The 19,324-nt window shown below is 38.6% G+C and overlaps 1 protein-coding gene across 2 annotated transcripts in view; it reads left to right on the top strand.

Annotated features, from left to right (window-relative positions):
- Nucleotides 1-17,732, top strand: part of FBXO9 (F-box protein 9) — a 47,204-nt gene extending 29,472 nt beyond the window's left edge. For both annotated transcript variants that reach the window (XM_079147647.1, XM_079147646.1), the window contains exons 8-13: nucleotides 11,976-12,094; nucleotides 12,299-12,389; nucleotides 13,032-13,127; nucleotides 13,447-13,540; nucleotides 14,950-15,101; nucleotides 17,097-17,732. In XM_079147647.1, coding sequence (XP_079003773.1) covers nucleotides 11,976-12,094; nucleotides 12,299-12,389; nucleotides 13,032-13,127; nucleotides 13,447-13,540; nucleotides 14,950-15,101; nucleotides 17,097-17,205 — 661 coding nt within the window. In that variant the 3' untranslated portion in view covers nucleotides 17,206-17,732. The remainder of the gene's footprint in view (nucleotides 1-11,975; nucleotides 12,095-12,298; nucleotides 12,390-13,031; nucleotides 13,128-13,446; nucleotides 13,541-14,949; nucleotides 15,102-17,096) is intronic.
- Nucleotides 17,733-19,324: the final 1,592 nt, after the last annotated feature.

The following is a 19,324-nucleotide window of genomic DNA, read 5'->3' as shown; positions in this document are numbered from 1 at the left end:
TTTTTATTTTTACAGACTGCATTTTGATTCATTGTACACAAATAGGGTACAACTTTTCGTTTCTATGGTTATACCCAATGTAGATTTACACCATTCATGTAATCATACATGTACATAGGGTAATGTTGTCTGTCTCATTCCACCATCTTTTATACCCCCACCCCCTCCCCCTTCTCATTTCTTTCTACATAATCTAGAGTTCCTCCATTCTTCTCTTATCTTCCACCTCCCCAGCCCCATTATGTATCATCATCCACCTATCAGGGGAAACATTAGGCCTTTCGTTATTTGGGATTGGCTTATTTCTTTTAGCATGATATTCTCCAATTCCATCCATTTACCTGCAAATGCCATACTTTATTCTTTATGGCTGAATAATATTCCATTGTGTGTGTATATGTATACACACACACACACCACAGTTTCTTTATCCATTCATCTGTTGAAGGCCATCTAGGTTGGTTCCACAATCTGGCTATTGTGAATCGAGCTGCTATAAACATTGATGTAGCTGCCATACTGTAGTGTGCTAATTTTAAGTCCTTTGGGTATAAACCAAGGAGTGAGATAACTGGGTCAAAAGATGGGTCCATTCTAGATTTTCTGAGGAATCTCCATAACTGCTTTTCAGGGTGGCTGCACCACTTTGCAACTCCACCAGCAGTGTGTGAGTGTGCCTTTTTCCCCACATCCACACCAACACCTATTATTGCTTGTGTTCTTAGAAATAGCCATTCTAATTAGAGTAAAATGAAATCTTAGGGAGATTTTAATTTGCATTTCTCTTAATTACTAGAGATATTGAACACTTTTTCATATATTTATTAATTGCCTGTATATCTTCTATAAGGTGTCTGTCCAGTTCCTTGGCCCATTTATTGATTGGGTACCTTGTATTTTTGGTATAAAGTTTTGTAAGTTCTTTATAAATTTTGGAGATTAGTGCTCTATTTGAAGTGCTTATGGAAAAGATTTTCTCCCATTCTCTAGGCTTTCTTTTCCCACATTTTCTTTATGAGTTCATCTGTTGAAGAGTATCCAGTTTGGTTCCATAGTTGGCTATTGTGAATTTTGCTTCTGTAAACATTGATGCGGCTATAACACTATAATGTGCTGATTTTAGTTCTTTTGGATACATACTAAGGAGTAGGATAGTTGGGTGATGTGGTGGCTCCATTTTTAGTTCTTTGAGGAATGTTCATATTGCTTTCCAGAGTGGTTGTGCTAATTTGTGCAACCCACCAACAATGTATGAATGTATCCTTTTTTCCACATCCTTGCCAACATTTATTATTATTTGTGTTCTGGATCATTATCATTATGACTTGAATGAAATGTAATCTCAATGTAGCTTTGATGTGCATTTCCCTAATTGCTAGAGATATTGAACATTTTTTCAAATTTTTGTAAAGTGTCTGTTTAGTTCTTTTGCCCATTTATTGATTGGTTTATTTGGAGTATGTTTTTGGTATTAATTTTTTTGAGTTCTGTGTATATTCTGAATATTGATGCCCTGAAGAGCAGGTGGCAAAGATATCTCCCATACTCTAGGCTCTCTCTTCACATTCTTGATTGTTTTCTTTGCTGTGAAGAAGCTTTTTAGTTTGATACCATCCCATTTATAAAGATTCTTGATTTTATTTCTTGCACTTTAGGAGTCTTCTTGAGGAAATTAGTTCTGAAGCCAATATAATGGAGAGTTGGACCTACAGTTTCTTCTAGTAGGTGAAGGGTCTCTAGTAGGTGCTTGATCCACTTTGAGTTTTGTGCAGGGTGAGAGGTAGGGGTTATATTTTATTCTACTGCATGTGGATTTCCAGTTTTCCCATCGCCATGTTGTTGAAGAGGCTATCTTTTCTCCAGTGTATGTTTATGGCAACTTTGTCTTATATGAGATAACCGTATTTAGGTGGGCTTGTCTCTGTGTCTTCTGCTCTGTTCCTTTGGTCTTCATGTCTGCTTTGGTGCCAGTACATACTGTTTTTGTTACTATAACTCCGTTGCATAATTTGAGCTCTGTTATTGTGATGCCTTCAACTTTACTCTTCTCACTAAGGATGGCTTTGGCTATTGGGTCTTTTATTTTTCCAGATGAATTCCATGACTCCTTTTTATATTTCTATGAAGGCGATCTTTGGAATTTTGATGGGAATTGCACTGATTCTGTATAGCAGTAGAATGGCCATTTTGACAGCTTCATTTCTGCCTATCCAAGAACAGGGAGGTCTTTCTGTCTTTTAAGGTGTTCAGTTTCTTTCTTTAGTGTTCTATAGTTTTCATTGAAGAGGTCGCTCACCTCTTTGTTAGATTGATTCCCAAGTTGTTTGTTTAGATTATATTATGAATGGAAGAGTTTTCTCAATTTCTTTTTAGCAGATTCTTGGAGTACAAGAATATAATTGATTTATGAGTAATCTTATATCCCCTACTTTGCTGAATTCACTTACCAACTCTAAAAAACTTCTGGTGAAGTTTTTGGTCTTTTAGATAGAGGATCATGTTATCAGCAAACAGATAATTTGAGCTCCTCTTTTCCTATTTGTATCCCATTAATTTTCTTCTCTTGCCTGATTACTCTGCTAAAGTTTCAAGAACTATGTGGAGTGTTGAAAGTGGGCTCCTTGTTTTGTTCCTGTTTTTAGAGAAGGTGCTTTGTTTTTCTCCATTCAGGGTAATGTTGGCCTTGGGTTTGTCATAGGTAGCCTTTACAATGTTAAGTTCCTTCTATCCCTAGTTTTTCCAGTGCTTTAAACATGAATACTGTATTTTGTCAAAACCTTTTTCTATTGATTTCTATATGTTGAACCAACCTCGCATGAAACTCACTTGATCATGGTGCACTATCTTTTTACTGTGTTTTTGTATGTGGTTTACCAATATTAAGAATTTTTGCCTCTATGTTCATTAGAAATATTGACCTGAAATTTTTTTGCCTTGATATGTCTTTGTCTGGTTTTGGTGTCAGGATGATACTGATTTTGTAGAACAATTGGCAGTGTTCCCTCCTTTCTATTTCATGTAATAATTTGAAAGGGGTTATATTAGTTCTTTAAAATTCTGGTAAAACTCAGCTGAGAACCCATTCAGTCCTAGGCCTTTCTTTGTTGGAAGGTTTTTGATAAGCTGCTTCAATTCCATTCTAGAGCCTCATGTTTCAATTTGGGTAAGTCATATGTCTCTAGGAATTTGCAATATGAGTGCTTTCTCTATGTTAGTTAGTTTGACTAAGGATTTTTCGGTCTTGTTTGTTTATACTTTCAAAGAACCAAACTCTTCATTTCACTCATTTTATGTATTTTTTAAAATTCTCAATTCCATTAATTTCTGGTGTGATTTTGATTATTTCCTATCTTGCTGATTTGGGTGTTGGTTTGTTGTTCTTTTTCTAGGACCATGTTAGATTATTTGATAGCTTTCTATTATTTTGATGTGTGAACTCAATGCCATAATCTTTCCTCTTAGCACTGCCTTCCTACTGTCCCAGAGATTTTGATATGTTATGTCACTATTTTTTTTTTTTCACTTCTAAGAGCTTTCTTATTTCTCCCCTGATTTCTTCTGTTATCCATTCATCACTCAAAAGTATATTGGGGGGGTAGGGGTGCCCAGGAATTGAACCCAGGGATACTCAACCACTGAGCTGCATCCCCACTCCTTCTCTATATTTTATTTTGAGACAACATCTTGCTAAGTTGTTTAGGGCCTCAATAAGTTACTGAGACCGGCTTTGATCCTGCAATCCTCCTCTGGGATTTTAGATGTACACCACTACACCCAGCCAAAAGTATATTATCTCCAGGTGTTATTAGAGTGGTTTCTGTTTTGTATCTTAGCATTGATTTTTCCTTTCATTCCATTATGATCTGATAGAGTGAAGGTATTACCTCTGTTTTTTGGTATTTACTAAGTTTTGTTTTATGACCTGAAATACGTCTGTTTCAGAAAATATTCCAGGTGCTGCTGAGAAGAAAGTGAATTCAGTTGTTAATGGATGAAATATTCTTTTTATGTGTGTTAGGTCCATATTATTGTATTTTTTAGTTGTGTAGAATCTAGTTTATGTCTGAATGATCTATCTAGTGGCGAAAGAGGTATGTTAAAGTCACCTAGTATTATACTGTGGTCTGTTTGATTTTTAGTATTGAGAAGAGTTTGTTGTATGTATGTAGATGTATCATTGTTTGGTACATATATATTTACATATATATTATATATATACATATATATTATATCTCCCTTAAGCAGTATGAAGTGAACCTGCTTTGTCTTTTTTGATTTGCTTGAAATTCACTTTGATATGACAGTAGCTACTCCTGCTTCTTTTTAAGTACCATTTTCATTCTATGTCTTTTCCCATCCTTCACCTTCAGTCTGTGGATGTCTTTGCCTGTGAGGTGACTCTTTTGCAAACAGTGTATTTTTAGGTCTTGTTCTTTTAATCCAATCTTCCAACATAAGTCTTTTTTTAATATATATTTTTTAGCTGTAGATGGACAATGCCTTTATTTATTTGTTTATCTATTTTATGTAGTGCTGAGGATTGAACCTAGTGCCTCACATGTGCTAGACAAGTGCTCTGATTTCTAAATTAGACTTGATTCTCCTTTTACTGACTATTCTTCTAATGTAATTCATCACTGTTAGTTTTTATTCCTTCATGAAATATTTAAGTATCTTCTGTGGTGTAGGCTTTCTGGTTATGAATTCTTTTAGCTTCTCTTTATCATGGAAGGTTATTTCATCTTCTATTCTGAAGCTTATTTTTTGCTAGGTATAGTAGTCTTGTTGGCATTCATTTTCTTTCAATGCTTGGTATTTGTTATTCCAAGCCCTCCTGGAGTTTAGGGTCTGGATTGAGAAGTCAGTTGTAATCTGGATTGGTTTACCTCTAAATGTGACCAACTGCTTTTTCTTGCAGCTTTTAAAAATTCTTTTTCTATATTTTAGGCATATTCAATATAATGTGTCTTAGAGTAGATCTGTTGTGATTTTGTATATTCAGAGTTCTGTATGCTTCTTGTAATTGAATTTCCATCTTAATTCTTAAGGTTTGGAAAATTTGGGGATATTATTTCATTGAAAAGATTGTACATCTCGTTAGCTTGTATTTCAGAACCTTCAGGTATCCCAATAAGTCTTAAATTTGGTTTTTTTGTTTTTTTTTTTGTTTTTTTTTTTTTTTTTTTAATCAAGGATTGAACCTAGGGGCACTTAACAACTGAGCCATATTCCTAGCCCTTTTCATTTTCTATTTTGAGACAGGTTTTTGCCAAGTTGCTTCGGGCCTCCAAATTGCTGAGGCTGACTTTGAGCTTGCAAGTCCTCCTGCCTCAGCCTCATGAGCTGCTGAGATTATAGGCACATGCCATGGTGCCTGGCTTAAATTTGTTCCCTTGATGTTATCCCAGATTTCTTGACTATTCTGGTCATGGTCTCTTAACATCTTTTCTTTATGGTCTGCTTTATTTTCAAGATTATATACTTTGATACCTGAAAGTCTATCTTCAAAGGTGGTCTAATCTATTGGTGATGCTTTCCATTGAATTTTAATTTGTTTTATTGAATCTTTCATTTCCAGGATTTCTTCTTGGTTCTCAGAATCTCTCTATTGAAGTGCCCTTTCACTTCCTGTATTTTCTAATTTTACTACTTACATCTTCTTTTAACTTATAGGAAATTTCAACTGTGAACTTTCCAAATTCTTTCTCTGACCTTTCCTCCACTGTGGTGTCAGTGGTGTCCATTGTTGAAACTTTATGGGCTGCTTGGGGTTGTATGTTCCCTTGCATTCTTGTATTTGTATGTCTGCCCATCTCTCGTATCACTTACACTCTGTGAGCTTCATTCTCTTAAGAGCCTGGATTGGGTGAATATCCAGTTATTGATGTTTGAAGTCAGTGTGTGATCTCTGCTGACCCATTATCAGCACCACTTTAAGAGAGCCACTGAACCCTATTTACTACAATCACTTGAGAGCCAAGCCTTGTGTCATTCAACTTTATGAAAACCAAAAGCTTGTTGATACTGTTCTCCCCAGTTCCTCAAACCCAGGTATAAACTTGTAGTAAAGTTCTGGGATAGGTTGAAAAATAAGTTCTTAAATTTAGTAAAATCGCTGTAACATTAAATGAGAACTTGAAGTGGGGAGAAAGAAAGATTGGGCAATAGAGGTGGGGAAAAAGAAAGAGAAAAGATAGAAAAGAATAAAAGAATAATATACATCAAGGTAGAAAGGAGAAATGGATGATGGTGGTGTGAGGTAGTATGGATAATATAAGAGGAAACATAGGGGATAAAGGAAACAAGCATAAACTAGAACTAGGAAAACAAAGATAGAAAGGTCGATTCCAATTAATGCTTTAACCCATTAGAGGACATGCATTCAGCCAGTCACCGTGTTGCACACCTGTAATCCCAGTGATTTGGGAGGCTGAGGCAGGAGGATCATAAGTTAAAGGCCAGCCTCAGTAACTTAGCAAGACCCTGTCTCAAAAAGTAAAAAGGGCTGGGGATACAGCTCAGAGGTAAAGTACCCTTGTGTTCAACCAAAAAAGAAAAAGAAGAAGAAGTATATTCATATGCTTTGAAGGTAAATTGCAGTGTTGGGTGTTAGGGTAATAACTATCAATCAAGTTAAAGAATGATATATATGATCTAAGCTAACAGTTATTTATGGTAAACCATGCCAATGTGAAGAAAATTCTTGTTGAATCTTGATTACATTGGACATTTAGCAGGTGTCCATCATTCTTTGACTGTGGATCCCTCCAGAGTTGCTGGCACAAGAGCCACTTCCCTAGTTGCTATGGACCACCCACCAGCTGGTTCTGGTTTGACAGCTCAGAGACCTGCAGCTAACTGCTCTCTCAGAGGGTGCAGTGTCCTTTTCTTGGTTGTTTCTAGTGTGCGTAGGAGTTCGGGATGCAGGCTCTTGAGTATCCCTGTGCCTGCTGTGGATCACCGTGTACCTGTTCCCTTCTACAGGATACTTTTCATGGTGGTGTAGTGCCTGGTGACTATATATAAGCACATCCTCTGGTTGTGGATTTTCTGCAGGTGTTCTGTGATGCAGAAGCATTCCCCCAGCTGATGCCACTCTCTGGGGTACTGTAGTAAAGGGACTTAGGTGGTTCACCTGGGCTGTAGTTTCCACTGCCCCAGGTTGTGAATGGGAGTTGGGGTGGGTGATGCCTACTCCCTCACAAGGAAGCTGAGCAGGGTGCTGGGATAGGTGCACTTTCCTGCCCCAGGAGATTTTTAGCTAGGAGAGATCCCTGTAGAAATTCCTTCTAGCTGGATTCTTAAGAGGTCCCACTGCAGGGGTCTTCCCTCTGATTTAATTTGCAGCTGCCTAGCAGTGGCAAGATGCCATGTTGATTTAAGAGGGTCACTAGGCGATTGAGGGCTCTACAAGATGGTTGCTGGCTCAGCTTTGTTTTCAGTTTGATTTTAAGCTGCTTACTCTGCTTAAAGGACGCCATTATTCCCATCATGCTTTAAATTTTGTCTGCCTTTCCAAATATTTTTAAGTGGGTGAGCTTATAGTTTTTCTGCCCCCACCCTTTCTCTCTCCCTACTTCTTCCACCCTGGGTCCAGTTCAGGATTAGGGGACTCTGCACTTATTTTCTACTCCAATAACCAATCTTCAAGTCTCTCTCGGTCTCAAACTTTGTAGTTCTGAATCTTAGCACATTTATTTTGTTTCCCACCTCTCAATTCTGCTTTTTCTTCACTGCCTCCTGTGTTGTAAGGAGATCAGGAATTGCTGCCTAACTCCCTTGCTGTCTTCTTTTGGCCCTTGTTTGATTTTTTAAAACTCTTTCTATCTCTAAGTTTCTCTCAGAGTATTGAAACATTTATTCTGTTTTCTTCAAGCTCATTGATTTTTCTTAAAACAGCTGTTTTAAATTATCTGAGCATTCTCCATATTGATTACTGCCTGGTCAGTTTCTGACACTTTTTTTTTTTTTTTAAGTACTAGGTGAAATCATGATTTCCTGAAAGCTCTTGATGCTTGTTGGCATGCAATATCCAGATGGGCATTGAAAGATGGGGTATTTTTTTCCAGTTTTTCTAATCTGGCTTTGTCTGTGTCTGTATTTTCAGAAATTTTAAGGAGGTTACTTATTTTCTCTGATCCTGTAGTCACGTTCACTTTCTCACGGAAACATGGAATCGTATTTACCAGGAGTCTGCTGTTGACGTGTTGTCACTATTCCAGAGGATAATCCAAGCCCAGATTCTCCTGTACCCTCCTTTTGGTGTATTATTACTGAAGAACTCACAGGGTACATAGGAAGACTAGTCTGTCCCTGTAAGGCTTTTCTCAAGACCAGGTCAGGTCCAAATGCCTTGTCCTTCAGTCACTGGCCTGAGGTCAGGAACTGTGGCATTCTGTCCTGCTCTGGGAAGGCATCACGGATGGACCATCCCCATGCTCCTACATCACACTTGTGGTTACCCGTGCTGCCAGGCTGTCTCATTCCCTTGAGCTCACAGCCTGCCAAGACTTAACAGCATCACAGGCAATGGCCCACATTGCCATGGGCTACCTATCGCTGAGGTGGACTTGTGACCACTGCAATCTGTCACAAGTGATGCTAGTTAGAATAGAAATTTGATGGACTGGGGCTAGGTGTCTTCCCTGCACATTGGAACTATTCTAGAGGTTCCAACCATAGGTAGGCCTAAAGATAGAGGGGCCTTTAGGATCTGCTTGGTATTAGGTTTTAAATTATCCAGGGCAAACGCTGGTGCTTACTGAACTGTCCTGTCCCCAGCAAACTGGGTGTTACACCATGCTGTGCTGCCCAGAGTTGGGGTAGTGTTGTTGAAGGCAAGCGCTTTCCCACCTAGGCTGATGGCAAGCTGGATTGTGCCTGAGCCTCGCACCCACAAGGACCTGCACAGTCTCAGTGGTTCACGGGGACCCATGGCACAGCTGGCAGTGATGCAAGCCAAAACACAAGCCTATCCCACTGCGATGTAGGTATCTGCTTTGTGCTAGGAGATTCTAGAGCCCCATCTGGAGCACTGGCCTGGCGAGAGCTGTGCTGCCCAAGGTCGGAGGGATGAGTGGTAGAGATAACCCCTTGTCTACCAAGTCTGGTGCTAAGCTGGGTTGTACCTGAATCTCACAGCTGCAGGGGCCTGCACTGGGTGTTCCCAAGGTTCATTCCAAGACTGGAACTTATGCAGGCCAAAATTCAAGTTTACTACTGGCACACAGGTGTTTACCGGGTGCCAGGGCTGGCCTAGAGTCTCCATCTGTGAGGCTCGGCCTATGTATGGGGCCTTCCGTTTCTACCCCAGTGCTTGGTTTCACCTATGGAGGCCTCATACTAGACTCCAAGACAAAAGCTGTCTGCTAGTTTTTGTACCCTGCCTTCCAGTGAATAAAGTCTTGCTCCCCTCTCTATGACCTGAGGAAAAGAGGTAACAAGAGTCAGCCACCTGGCCTAATTCACTTCCATAGACTCAGTCCTTGGGTATTGTCCGGTCACTAGGGATTAGGCTTTGCTCAGCACTCCGTTTCACCATGGTCGGCCTGGTGCTGGTTTTCAATTCAAGGCCTGGGCTTAATTCTCTCTCCATGTTGAGCTGCTTGGAGTTGGGAGGTATGACAAAGGCATCTCTTTCCTTCTTCAGTGCTTTTTTTCATTTTGTTATACTAAAAGCAGGCACCTGATTTTCTTAGCTCTTGAGAAGGTAGTTTGGTGAATGAGTAGCTGTGAACAGCTTGGTATTCTGGAGGAGGAGATTACAGGAAGATCTTATTCAACTGCCTTCTTGTTATGCCCCTTTTAAAATTGAAACATACTTCTTTACAATGTACACTATAGTAACCCAATACATGTATACAATGTGCAACAATCAAATTAGGGTAATAAGCATTTCTGTCTCCTCAATGTAAATTATTTTTAGGTGCTGGGAATTCCATATTCCTCTAGTCATTTTAAAATATAGCATAAATCGCTTTTTAACTAGTAGTTACCCTGCTGTGCTATAGAAAACCAGAACTGATGGCACCTAAGGCAGAGAGGAATCTTGCCATGGTTGTTGTAGCAACTTGGGTTTAGAGGATGAGGGAGGTCCAATGTGAGTTCCTTCTTAGGAGTAGGGCAGCCACTCTTAGACAGCTTCCCAGACTGTACTTAAAGCTTGTGAGGACCATACAATTTTGCAATTAGGATACCCATCTGCTGCTTCAATGGCAGTTACTGGTATTTCCTGCTTACCTTTTCCTGGCAGTGTAGAGCTCCCCAGCCTGGGCACTAGGATTGAAGTTGTAATTTACTTTGTTCTTTTCTCCATGTTGCCTTTCTGATTCTCCATGCTGTTTAGGGTTCTCATCACTTCCTTGCTTATTTCCAGAGTTCTTCCATATAGGTTTTCCTTGGTTACTCTGGTTCTCTGAGGTAGAGTTGCATGCAGGGCACCTCTGTTTAGCCATCTTGGATCATTCCTCTTCAGCTGGCAGGTTTTGGTGTTTGTTTGTTTGTTTTCCTTTCAGCTATATTGTCCTAAACTTTCTTGATCTTCAAGGTTTCTGTTGAGAAGTTTGTTGTGAGACATATTGGAACTTCCATATAAATCATTTGCTTTTTTTTTCTTGCTGATTTCAGTATCCCGTTTTTGATCTTCAACAGTTTGATTATAGTATGTCATGAAAGGGTCTTATTTGGATTTGTATCTGATTGGGATCCTTTGAACTCCATATATCATGGATATTTATATCTTTCTCCAGATTTGGAAAGTTTTCTACTGTTATTTCTTTAAATAAGGTGTCTACCAGGGCTGGGGATATAGTTCAGTGGAAGGGCACTTGCCTGGTATGTGCAAGGCTCTGGATTCAATCCCTAGCAAAGAAAAAGAAAGAAAAGCTTTCTACCCCTTTATCATTTTCTATTCTTTTAACACCACTAATTACTACATTTGCTCTTTTGGTGCTGTCCTGTGAGTTTCCTAACCTACCTTCATTCTTTCATTTTTTCCTCCTTTTGACTGTATGTGTTGAAATAACCTGTCTTCACAGATTCTGCTTGATCAGTTCTGCTGTTGATGCTCTGTTGCATTTTGTCATTTAGTTCATTGTATTTTTCAGCTCAGGATTTCTGATTTTTTATTTCAATTTCTGTTTCTCAGAGTCCTGTTCTACCATCTCGCTCTGCCCTCTCTCCCACAGTGATCTATTTTGTTTTGGTACTGAACAAGTACTCTTTACCACTGAACTACCTCACCCCTTTTTATTTTTTAGAGATGGGTTCTTGCTAAGTTGCTCAGGCTGGCCTTGAACTTGTGATCTTCCTGCCTTAATCTTCCAAGTCTCTGGGATTAGGCATGTGCCACGACACCTGGCACTCCCACAGTGATCTTTTAAAAACATAATCATGCATAGAATCCTCCATTGACATCCATCTCGTGTAAATAGCCACTCCCCGCTATAAGACTGTACCTCAGCTGCTCCTTAATACCTCTCAGATTATGTAGTCCTTTCTCACCTTGCTGCAGCCACATGCTACTTCTCTTTGCTGAACCCACAGGTCACCCTTTGACCTCTGACCTTGTACTTATTGTGGCTGCTGCCCAACACACTCTTTCTCATTGCTGCAGTTACCTTCCCAGAGACCTTTCCCAGTCATTCTCTCTGAAGCAGTGTCTGTTTCCTCAACACCATCACTCCTGTCCACTTAATTCTACTTTGTTTGTCAATTGAATTTTTGTACTGAGCGTACTGCCTGAAAGTTTTCTCTCTCCTTTTGCTTTCCCGTCAGTAAAAGAGCAGGGCCTTTCCCTTGCCTTTCATTCTCTCCTCAGCCCTTGGAACTGTGCTACACAGGTGCTTAACAAATACTTGTTGAATAAAAGATAGCTGGTAGCAAAACTTTTATGTCTGCCTATAGGTTAGCTTTTTGTATTTGATGATGTGTTTTTTGGTGTTTTTTTTGTTGTTGTTGTTGTTGTTTTTACTTAGGGACCCTGAAATATGGCGTCTGGCCTGCCTGAAAGTGTGGGGCAGAAGCTGTATTAAACTTGTTCCTTACTCATCATGGAGAGAGATGTTTTTAGAACGGCCTCGTGTTCGATTTGATGGTAAGTTGTACTCTACAACTCAGGAGAAATAGTGATATGTGATGTATTCGATAATTACATGGTTGTTTTGATTTTCTATAATAGATCTAAGTACTGTGAGAATATTTAAAGGAAACCACAATAAAAATAATGCTGTGTTATATGATTGTAACTTCTAAAGTTTTATTTATATGCTTTAAAAAGTTTTGTTTGTTTTGTTAATAGGTGTATATATCAGTAAAACTACGTATATTCGTCAAGGGGAACAGTCTCTTGATGGTTTCTATAGAGCCTGGCACCAAGTGGAATATTACAGGTACAACTGTAGTAAACTGAGTGAGTGGAAAATTCTCTCTCCAAGTATTAGCTCATTAGTTATTTGGTCTGTTCTTTGTCACTTTTGGTTTATCCACAAAAGTGCCACTTATTATTTTTATCCAGTGTCATGGCATAGGAACTGCACTTGCATTCAAACCAAAAATTTAATATAAATTATATAATTCCTTCTGGTCTCTAAATTATATTTTCAAGCTCTCCTTTTCTTTTGTTGTGGCCGTACCTGTTTATACCTTTTCAAATAGCTTTTTATCCAGCCATAGTGTTTACCAAGTATTACTGTCATTGAGAAATAAATAGACTTATGTATTAATTATCAGATTTTACTTTTTGTTTGACATTAGTGCTTTAGAAAAGCATTTCATTTTTATTCAGTGAGTAAAATTAAAAATTTACCCATTCCCTCTAAGGAAGATGAAAAAATAAAACGTCTTTAGTTCTTTGTCAATAGAGTTAACAGATTGTTCATCAAGTTTGCTTTAATGATATTTTATCAGTTCTTTGGCCCACAATATTTCAGTTTTGATTTCAAAGCTATGAACAGGTTTAGATACTGAAAAATAACGACTTGCTTTATACTTTATGTATACGGTCTGCTTTGGTGTTTTTTCTTTTTATGCAGATACATAAGATTCTTTCCTGATGGCCATGTGATGATGTTGACAACCCCTGAAGAGCCTCAGTCCATTGTTCCCCGTCTAAGAACTCGGAATACCAGGTAGTATTTTTTTGTAGCTTTCTATACAGTTCACATTTTCAGGTCATGCAAACCAGTGCTTAAGTTAATACTGGATGATTAATCTGTCGACTTAATTCTGGATGATTAAAAAGGCAGTCATGGGGGTGGGAAGACTTACCTGGGCCTCTCATACGAGAATATACTTCAGTAGGTTTGTGGGGACTTGGAATCAAGGTTTACATATATCCTAGCTGATTGTCTTTAGGCAAATTGAGTAAATGCTGTTGTAATTCATGGCTTCCTAGATAAATACTAATAATAACCGATAAATAGATTTAAGGTTTTTTTTATTTTTTAGAACTGATGCAATTCTGCTGGGTCATTATCGCTTGTCACAAGATACAGACAATCAGACCAAAGTATTTGCTGTAATAACTAAGAAAAAAGAAGAAGTGAGTATGCAAGGTGGAATTGAGAATTTTATTATTTAACTATTCATCAAGCATTCTTGGAATAAAGTATTGTTTCATTATACTATTTCACAAAATATATTGCAACTTAAAGTACCTGAGGAGGGCTAGAGAGTTTTCTATCCTGTTATTTTTTTATTGGATCAGCTTGTTTTTCTCCAGCTGATTTCCTTTTTCAGTCCAGTGTTTTTACACATGAAAAGATAAAGTCAAAAATCTCTCATGAAAAATTATACCTGACTATATTTTCTGGCTCTTCTCACTTTGAATCATAGAGGTTTTTTCTTCCTAAATTAGCCACATAGGTCGTTCTTTCATAAAGATATTCTTGGAGAGAAATTTGGTTTCTACTGAAAATCTGCTTTCCTTCCTCTTGTTATTCCAAAAGAAAAAAAACACCAAGCAAATGTGATTACTGATAAATTCTCTATTCTAGAGTACTTTAAATTATCTTAACAGATTGAAGGCCAATTTTTTTTCACAGCTTGTTCCTTATGTATTTTTTAAATCCTGGTTAAAAAAACATACATGTAAGACATCAGTTAATAAAATAAATGGAATAAGTATTTGCCTGTTGCCTTTATAAGTAGTAGTTTTTGAAAGAAATTTGTTGTATGAAACCCCTCTTCTCTAGCATCATGTACCAAAATAGAGCAGCATTTCATCTGTGAGTCCTATCTTCTTGTAACCACCTGTCACTGACTTCTCTGTCTCTCTGAGATAGGCTCCTGGAATGCAGGGCAGTAGTCTGAGGAACAGAGATAGTTGCTTTGACTATGACCAGGAGTTTTCTGAGGTCAAAATTGGGAATTATGAGACTCTAGTTGTTTAGGTTTTTTTCCTAATAAAACCGTATAGGAACTCCCAAGAAGATTGTCAGTTTTCTTTTATACGAAATCATTCACAGTGTTTACATTTTTGTGTTGTAGCATTTTCAAAAGTGTAATTTTAGTGAACCTTGTCACATCTATTTTTCCATTGACTATTTTACTGTTATTTTAAAAGATAAGTTATACCCTGTGCTTTTTCTGCAGCTTTTACTAGGTTATCTAATAAAATATTCCTAAGTGTTTTTTAGTAGAAGGAAGTACTAGGTTTTAGGGACGGAAGTTTAACTTTGGTTAACTTGTTTAACCTCTCTGTACATTCATTTCTTCACCCATGAAGTAGAAATACCGCGGTCAGGTTTAATACAGAGTTATGATGAAGGGGAGAGGAAACCTTATATTTTTACCCTTTTTCAAGGCACTTATACATTTTTTTGTGATACCCAAGACAGCTCTTTATTGTGTGCAAATATTGTTACTTCCAGTATTACCCTTACATAGTATATCCCATAAACATACAAATGAAATAGGTTTCTTACAGCTCATCCGCCTTTTCTTTTACAGAAACCACTTGACTATAAATACAGATATTTTCGTCGTGTTCCTGTACAAGAGGCAGATCACAGTTTTCATGTGGGGCTACAGCTGTGTTCCAGTGGCCACCAGAGGTTCAACAAACTCATATGGATCCATCATTCTTGTCACATTACCTACAAGTAAGTGAGTGGAATAAAAAGTTCCAAGATTAGCATAAATGTATAGTTAATATCCAGCTTGGGAAACTGTTGAATGTTTTCAATTTGCATTACAAAGCAAAGCCACTGCAAATCAAGAAAATGACCAAAATTAAAAAGGCTAAGCATAAGTGAGAAAGTAGAGCATCCAGAACACTCTCACAGTGAATTGGTACAACCATCATGGAAATGAAATTGGTATCCCATTACTTACTCATTGATGTACTCAAGGCACCTTTAAATTACCAGGTAATTTTTCTTCTCCTGTAGTTCAGTATTATTTTGTAGAATTCCTTAGGATGAATCAAATGGAAATAAGTGAAAATAATAAGTTTTCATATATTTCAAAGTCAAATATAGTAGGCGAATTGTGTTTAAAGGTGTGGTAGCATAATTTATCACCTGCTTTTCCTCTGCTTCACCGGTTATTTTCCTGTTGTGGAAGCAGTTTCATTTTGAAACACATTTTAACGAGAGCCTTAAATTATTTATATGTATCTTAGAAATTCTCTTAGGAGTATTGAGGAATATGTTTGAAGAACATAATAAAAAGTACCACGTTATTGCAGAGTGCAGTGGCATACACCTATTAATCCCAGCTACTTAGGAGTCTTAGGCAGGAGGATCCCAAGATTGAGGCCAACCTGGGCAACTGAGTGAGACCTTGTCTCAAGAGAAAATGAAAAGGACTGGGAATGGTTGTAGTTCAGTGGTAGAACACTTGCCTAACATGCATGAGACGCTCAGTTCCATCCACTACACCACACACACACACACACACACACACACACCACACAGCACACACAGCATTTTAAAATTGCCAAATACTGAAAACAACCTAAATCTCCAAAGGAAGAATTAAATGAATTGTAGAGACAGGCAGTATAATGTAGAGAAAATAAGATTACTGTTTTACATTTTCATTAATGTGACCAAAACACCCCACGAAAACAACTAAGAGGAAGACGTTTATTTGGGGCTTATGGTTTCAGAGATCTCAATCCATAGACAGCCAGCTCCATTGCTGTGGTCCTGAGGTGCAGCAGCACAGCATGGTAGAAGCACCCAGAGTGGGAAACATGGGGTCAAGAAGCTGAGAGAGGAAGGGTGCCTCAGGTAGAACAACCCTTCCAGGCCATGCCCCCAGTGCCTCGTCTAGCCACACTCCACCTGTCTACAGTTAGCACCCAGTCCATTCAAAGTAGGACAGAATGAATAAGTTACAGCTCTCACAGTTCAGTCATTTTACCTCCAAATGTTCCTGTATTAACAGGAGTTTGGTGGGGAAACTTCTTGTCCAAACCATAACAATAATAGAGCATGATCCCTCTAATAGGTGCTTGGGGAAAGCTCTAGAAGTACTTCATATGGCTATATCGGTGGTAGAACAATTAGTGACCTTGATACTTTTCTAAATTTTCCAAATGTTCTATAGCGTGGCTAAGTTACTTAGAACTTACTGAGATGAATTAAATAATTTTTAATTAAAAGTTAAAGCATCAAATAAACTCACTCCTACAAACACAGAAGGTTTTTAAAGGAGTTGAAATTTCCCTCTTAGTCACCTTTTCATCACTATGACAAATAACTGAGGAGAGATTTATGTTTCAGAGGTATCAGTCTATGTGAGACAGCTCCATTGCTCTGGGCCCGAGGTGAGGCAGGGGAAGGCTGCTCACCTCTTGGCAGCTAGGAAGCAGAGAGAGAAAAAGGAAGGTTCCAGAGATAAGTAATATCCTTCCAGGACATGCCTGTAACTAGGCCTCCCCTCCTATAGTTTCCACCACCTTCTCGTAATGCCATCAGTGAATTAACCCACTGAGGAGCTCAGAGCTCTCATAATTCAGTTGCTTCCCAAAAGCTCCACCTTTGAACATTGCTGCATTGGTGACCAAGCCTTCAACAAAGGAGCCTTTGGGGGATATTACAGATCCAAACCATAATACCTATACTAATAATTTTGTGCTTTCTTTCCAGATCAACTGGTGAGACTGCAGTCAGTGCTTTTGAGATTGACAAAATGTACACCCCTTTGTTCTTTGCCAGAGTAAGGAGCTATACTGCTTTCTCAGAAAGACCACTGTAGAGCCTCAAGTCCAGTCCTGTCACTGTTGCATGAATAAAAAGTATATAGCGCAAAAGAGCACCTAAGTTATAAATGTACATATATATATATATATGGAATTGGAACTTATTTTAAATTGTTGGAATTCTTTTAAGAAGAGTATAAATTGATTATTTTTTTTATTTAAAGGGATAGTTGATTCTTGGGGTGTTGTTTTAAAATTATAAGTTGTTTGAGCAAATTTATGTTGTGAACAACCTTAATAGAGGTTTTAATCATGTCCTTTTTCAAGCAAATTTCCATCACATAAGTCTTCTTCTGCCTGATCATTTTAATATCTAATTGCATCAGGGGAGAGCTTTACTGAGTAAGTATTTTACTTCTCGCATGACATAATGTCTTTGCACTAAGGCTCAAAGTGTGAAAACTTGTTTTAGATTTGTTTGAAACTGTTTAACCAATAAAGATCATAAATGTTTCTTTCAAGGAAATATGTTTGACTAAAAGTGTAAGATTATTTAATAAACAGTCCCAGGATAGCCAGCAAAGACTTAAGAATCACAGCCTTATTTCATTGTTCATCTTTATATTTAGCTCAAACTATACTCTGACTTTATCCAAGTATTATATAAGTGTGAAGTGTCAAAGAGTGAATCCCTCAGGACTGGAACTCTTCAACAAGCTCATCTAACTCAAATTTGCTTCCAAGTTCATATTGACATTAAAAAAACAGAAGTTCCCACAATTCATTATAAGGCATTTAAAAAGCTAACACATCGAAACTGATAGTATCCTTGGGTTTTAATCCCCAACATCAATTTTCAAGTTATAAAAGAAAAAAAAACCACTTGCCTAAGATAAGGCAGATGTCCATGGTATGACTTAACATTTTTCTTTTTTTGAGGCAGGGCCTAAGTTGCTGAGGCTGGCCTTGAACTTAGATCCTCCTGTCTCAGTGGGATTACAGGTGTGCCCCACATGACTATTTTTGATAAATTAATAGAACATATGATTAGCCCATAGTCATACAGCTAGAAAAATACATTCTTAAGGAAAGTAGAATTTGAGAAGTCTGGTGTTCTGTAGTTTGTCCCTGGATCAGGTAATCTGTTCCAGGCAATGGAAACCAAGTTTAAACAGGGATTCTTTTGCAAGGGCTAAACCAATTTTCTCTTATTTAGTTTAGAGGTAGAAATAGTATAATTTTTTACAGATTACATTTTCTGTGTGAAATATTTTTAAAAAATACCAGAGCAATATACATTTTTTTTTTTTTTTTTTGAGAAAATTAGAATTTCCAAAGGACAAAAAACATGTGGCAGAGCAAATGGAAACTGGAAAGCCAGATCTGTGAGTTTGCAGCTAAGTTCCATGTGGGCCTGTCTGAGCAAGGACTTGGTTGGGCCTAGCAAACCCATTGAAAGTCAAACTGGGATCATTTCTTCCCAGGGGAACACAGGTTAGAGAGGCAAGAGAGAAACCAGTTCTCCCCAACTCTGTGAGTCCGGCAGCTCGCAGGGGCTGACAGGGGCTGACAGGGCCAGCTATGGGCGGTTGGCAGATTAGAAGGGTGGGTGTGAGGTCACTTGACTCTCAGCTTGCCCAGCCAGCTGATCTGGCACCTGCTGGGTCAGGGACCTGCCAGGTCCTGCACCAGTCTAGCACTTGCCTGGGCCCCTCCAGCCCCCTAGTCCCTAGTCTCTCAACCCCCAGACCTTGAACCACTGCTCAGCCTACTAGGCCCATAACTTCACCACCAGCCCATAGCCTGCAAGCCAGACCACCACTTGGCTGACAGGCTTGCCCAGCCCAGCACACAGCTCACAGGACCCAGGGCCTGGCCCTAATGTACCAGGCTCAGGCCAGCTAGGCCCCTCTATCATGGCCAGCTGTGTCATTGCCTGAGCACAGCCCAGCTTGCCCAACATGCCAATTCACTGCCAGGCCCACCTGCCCAAGCCAACAGCTTCACCACCCAGCCTGCCCACACTAATCTCCCATTAGGGAAAATTGGGAAGTTTTAAACCCCAACCTTCAAGATGGTGAGCAACACAATAATAAGGAAGGACTTGACAACCCATGGCCCATACATACTCCCACTTAGATTATACCTCAGAAAGAAATGAAAAGAAAATCAAGT

This window comes from Sciurus vulgaris (assembly GCF_902686455.1).
Source record: "Sciurus vulgaris genome assembly, chromosome: 7".
NCBI classification, from domain to species: domain Eukaryota; kingdom Metazoa; phylum Chordata; class Mammalia; order Rodentia; family Sciuridae; genus Sciurus; species Sciurus vulgaris.
The sequence above is the reverse complement of the archived record's forward strand: the minus strand, read 5'-3'. Positions and strand labels throughout refer to the sequence as shown.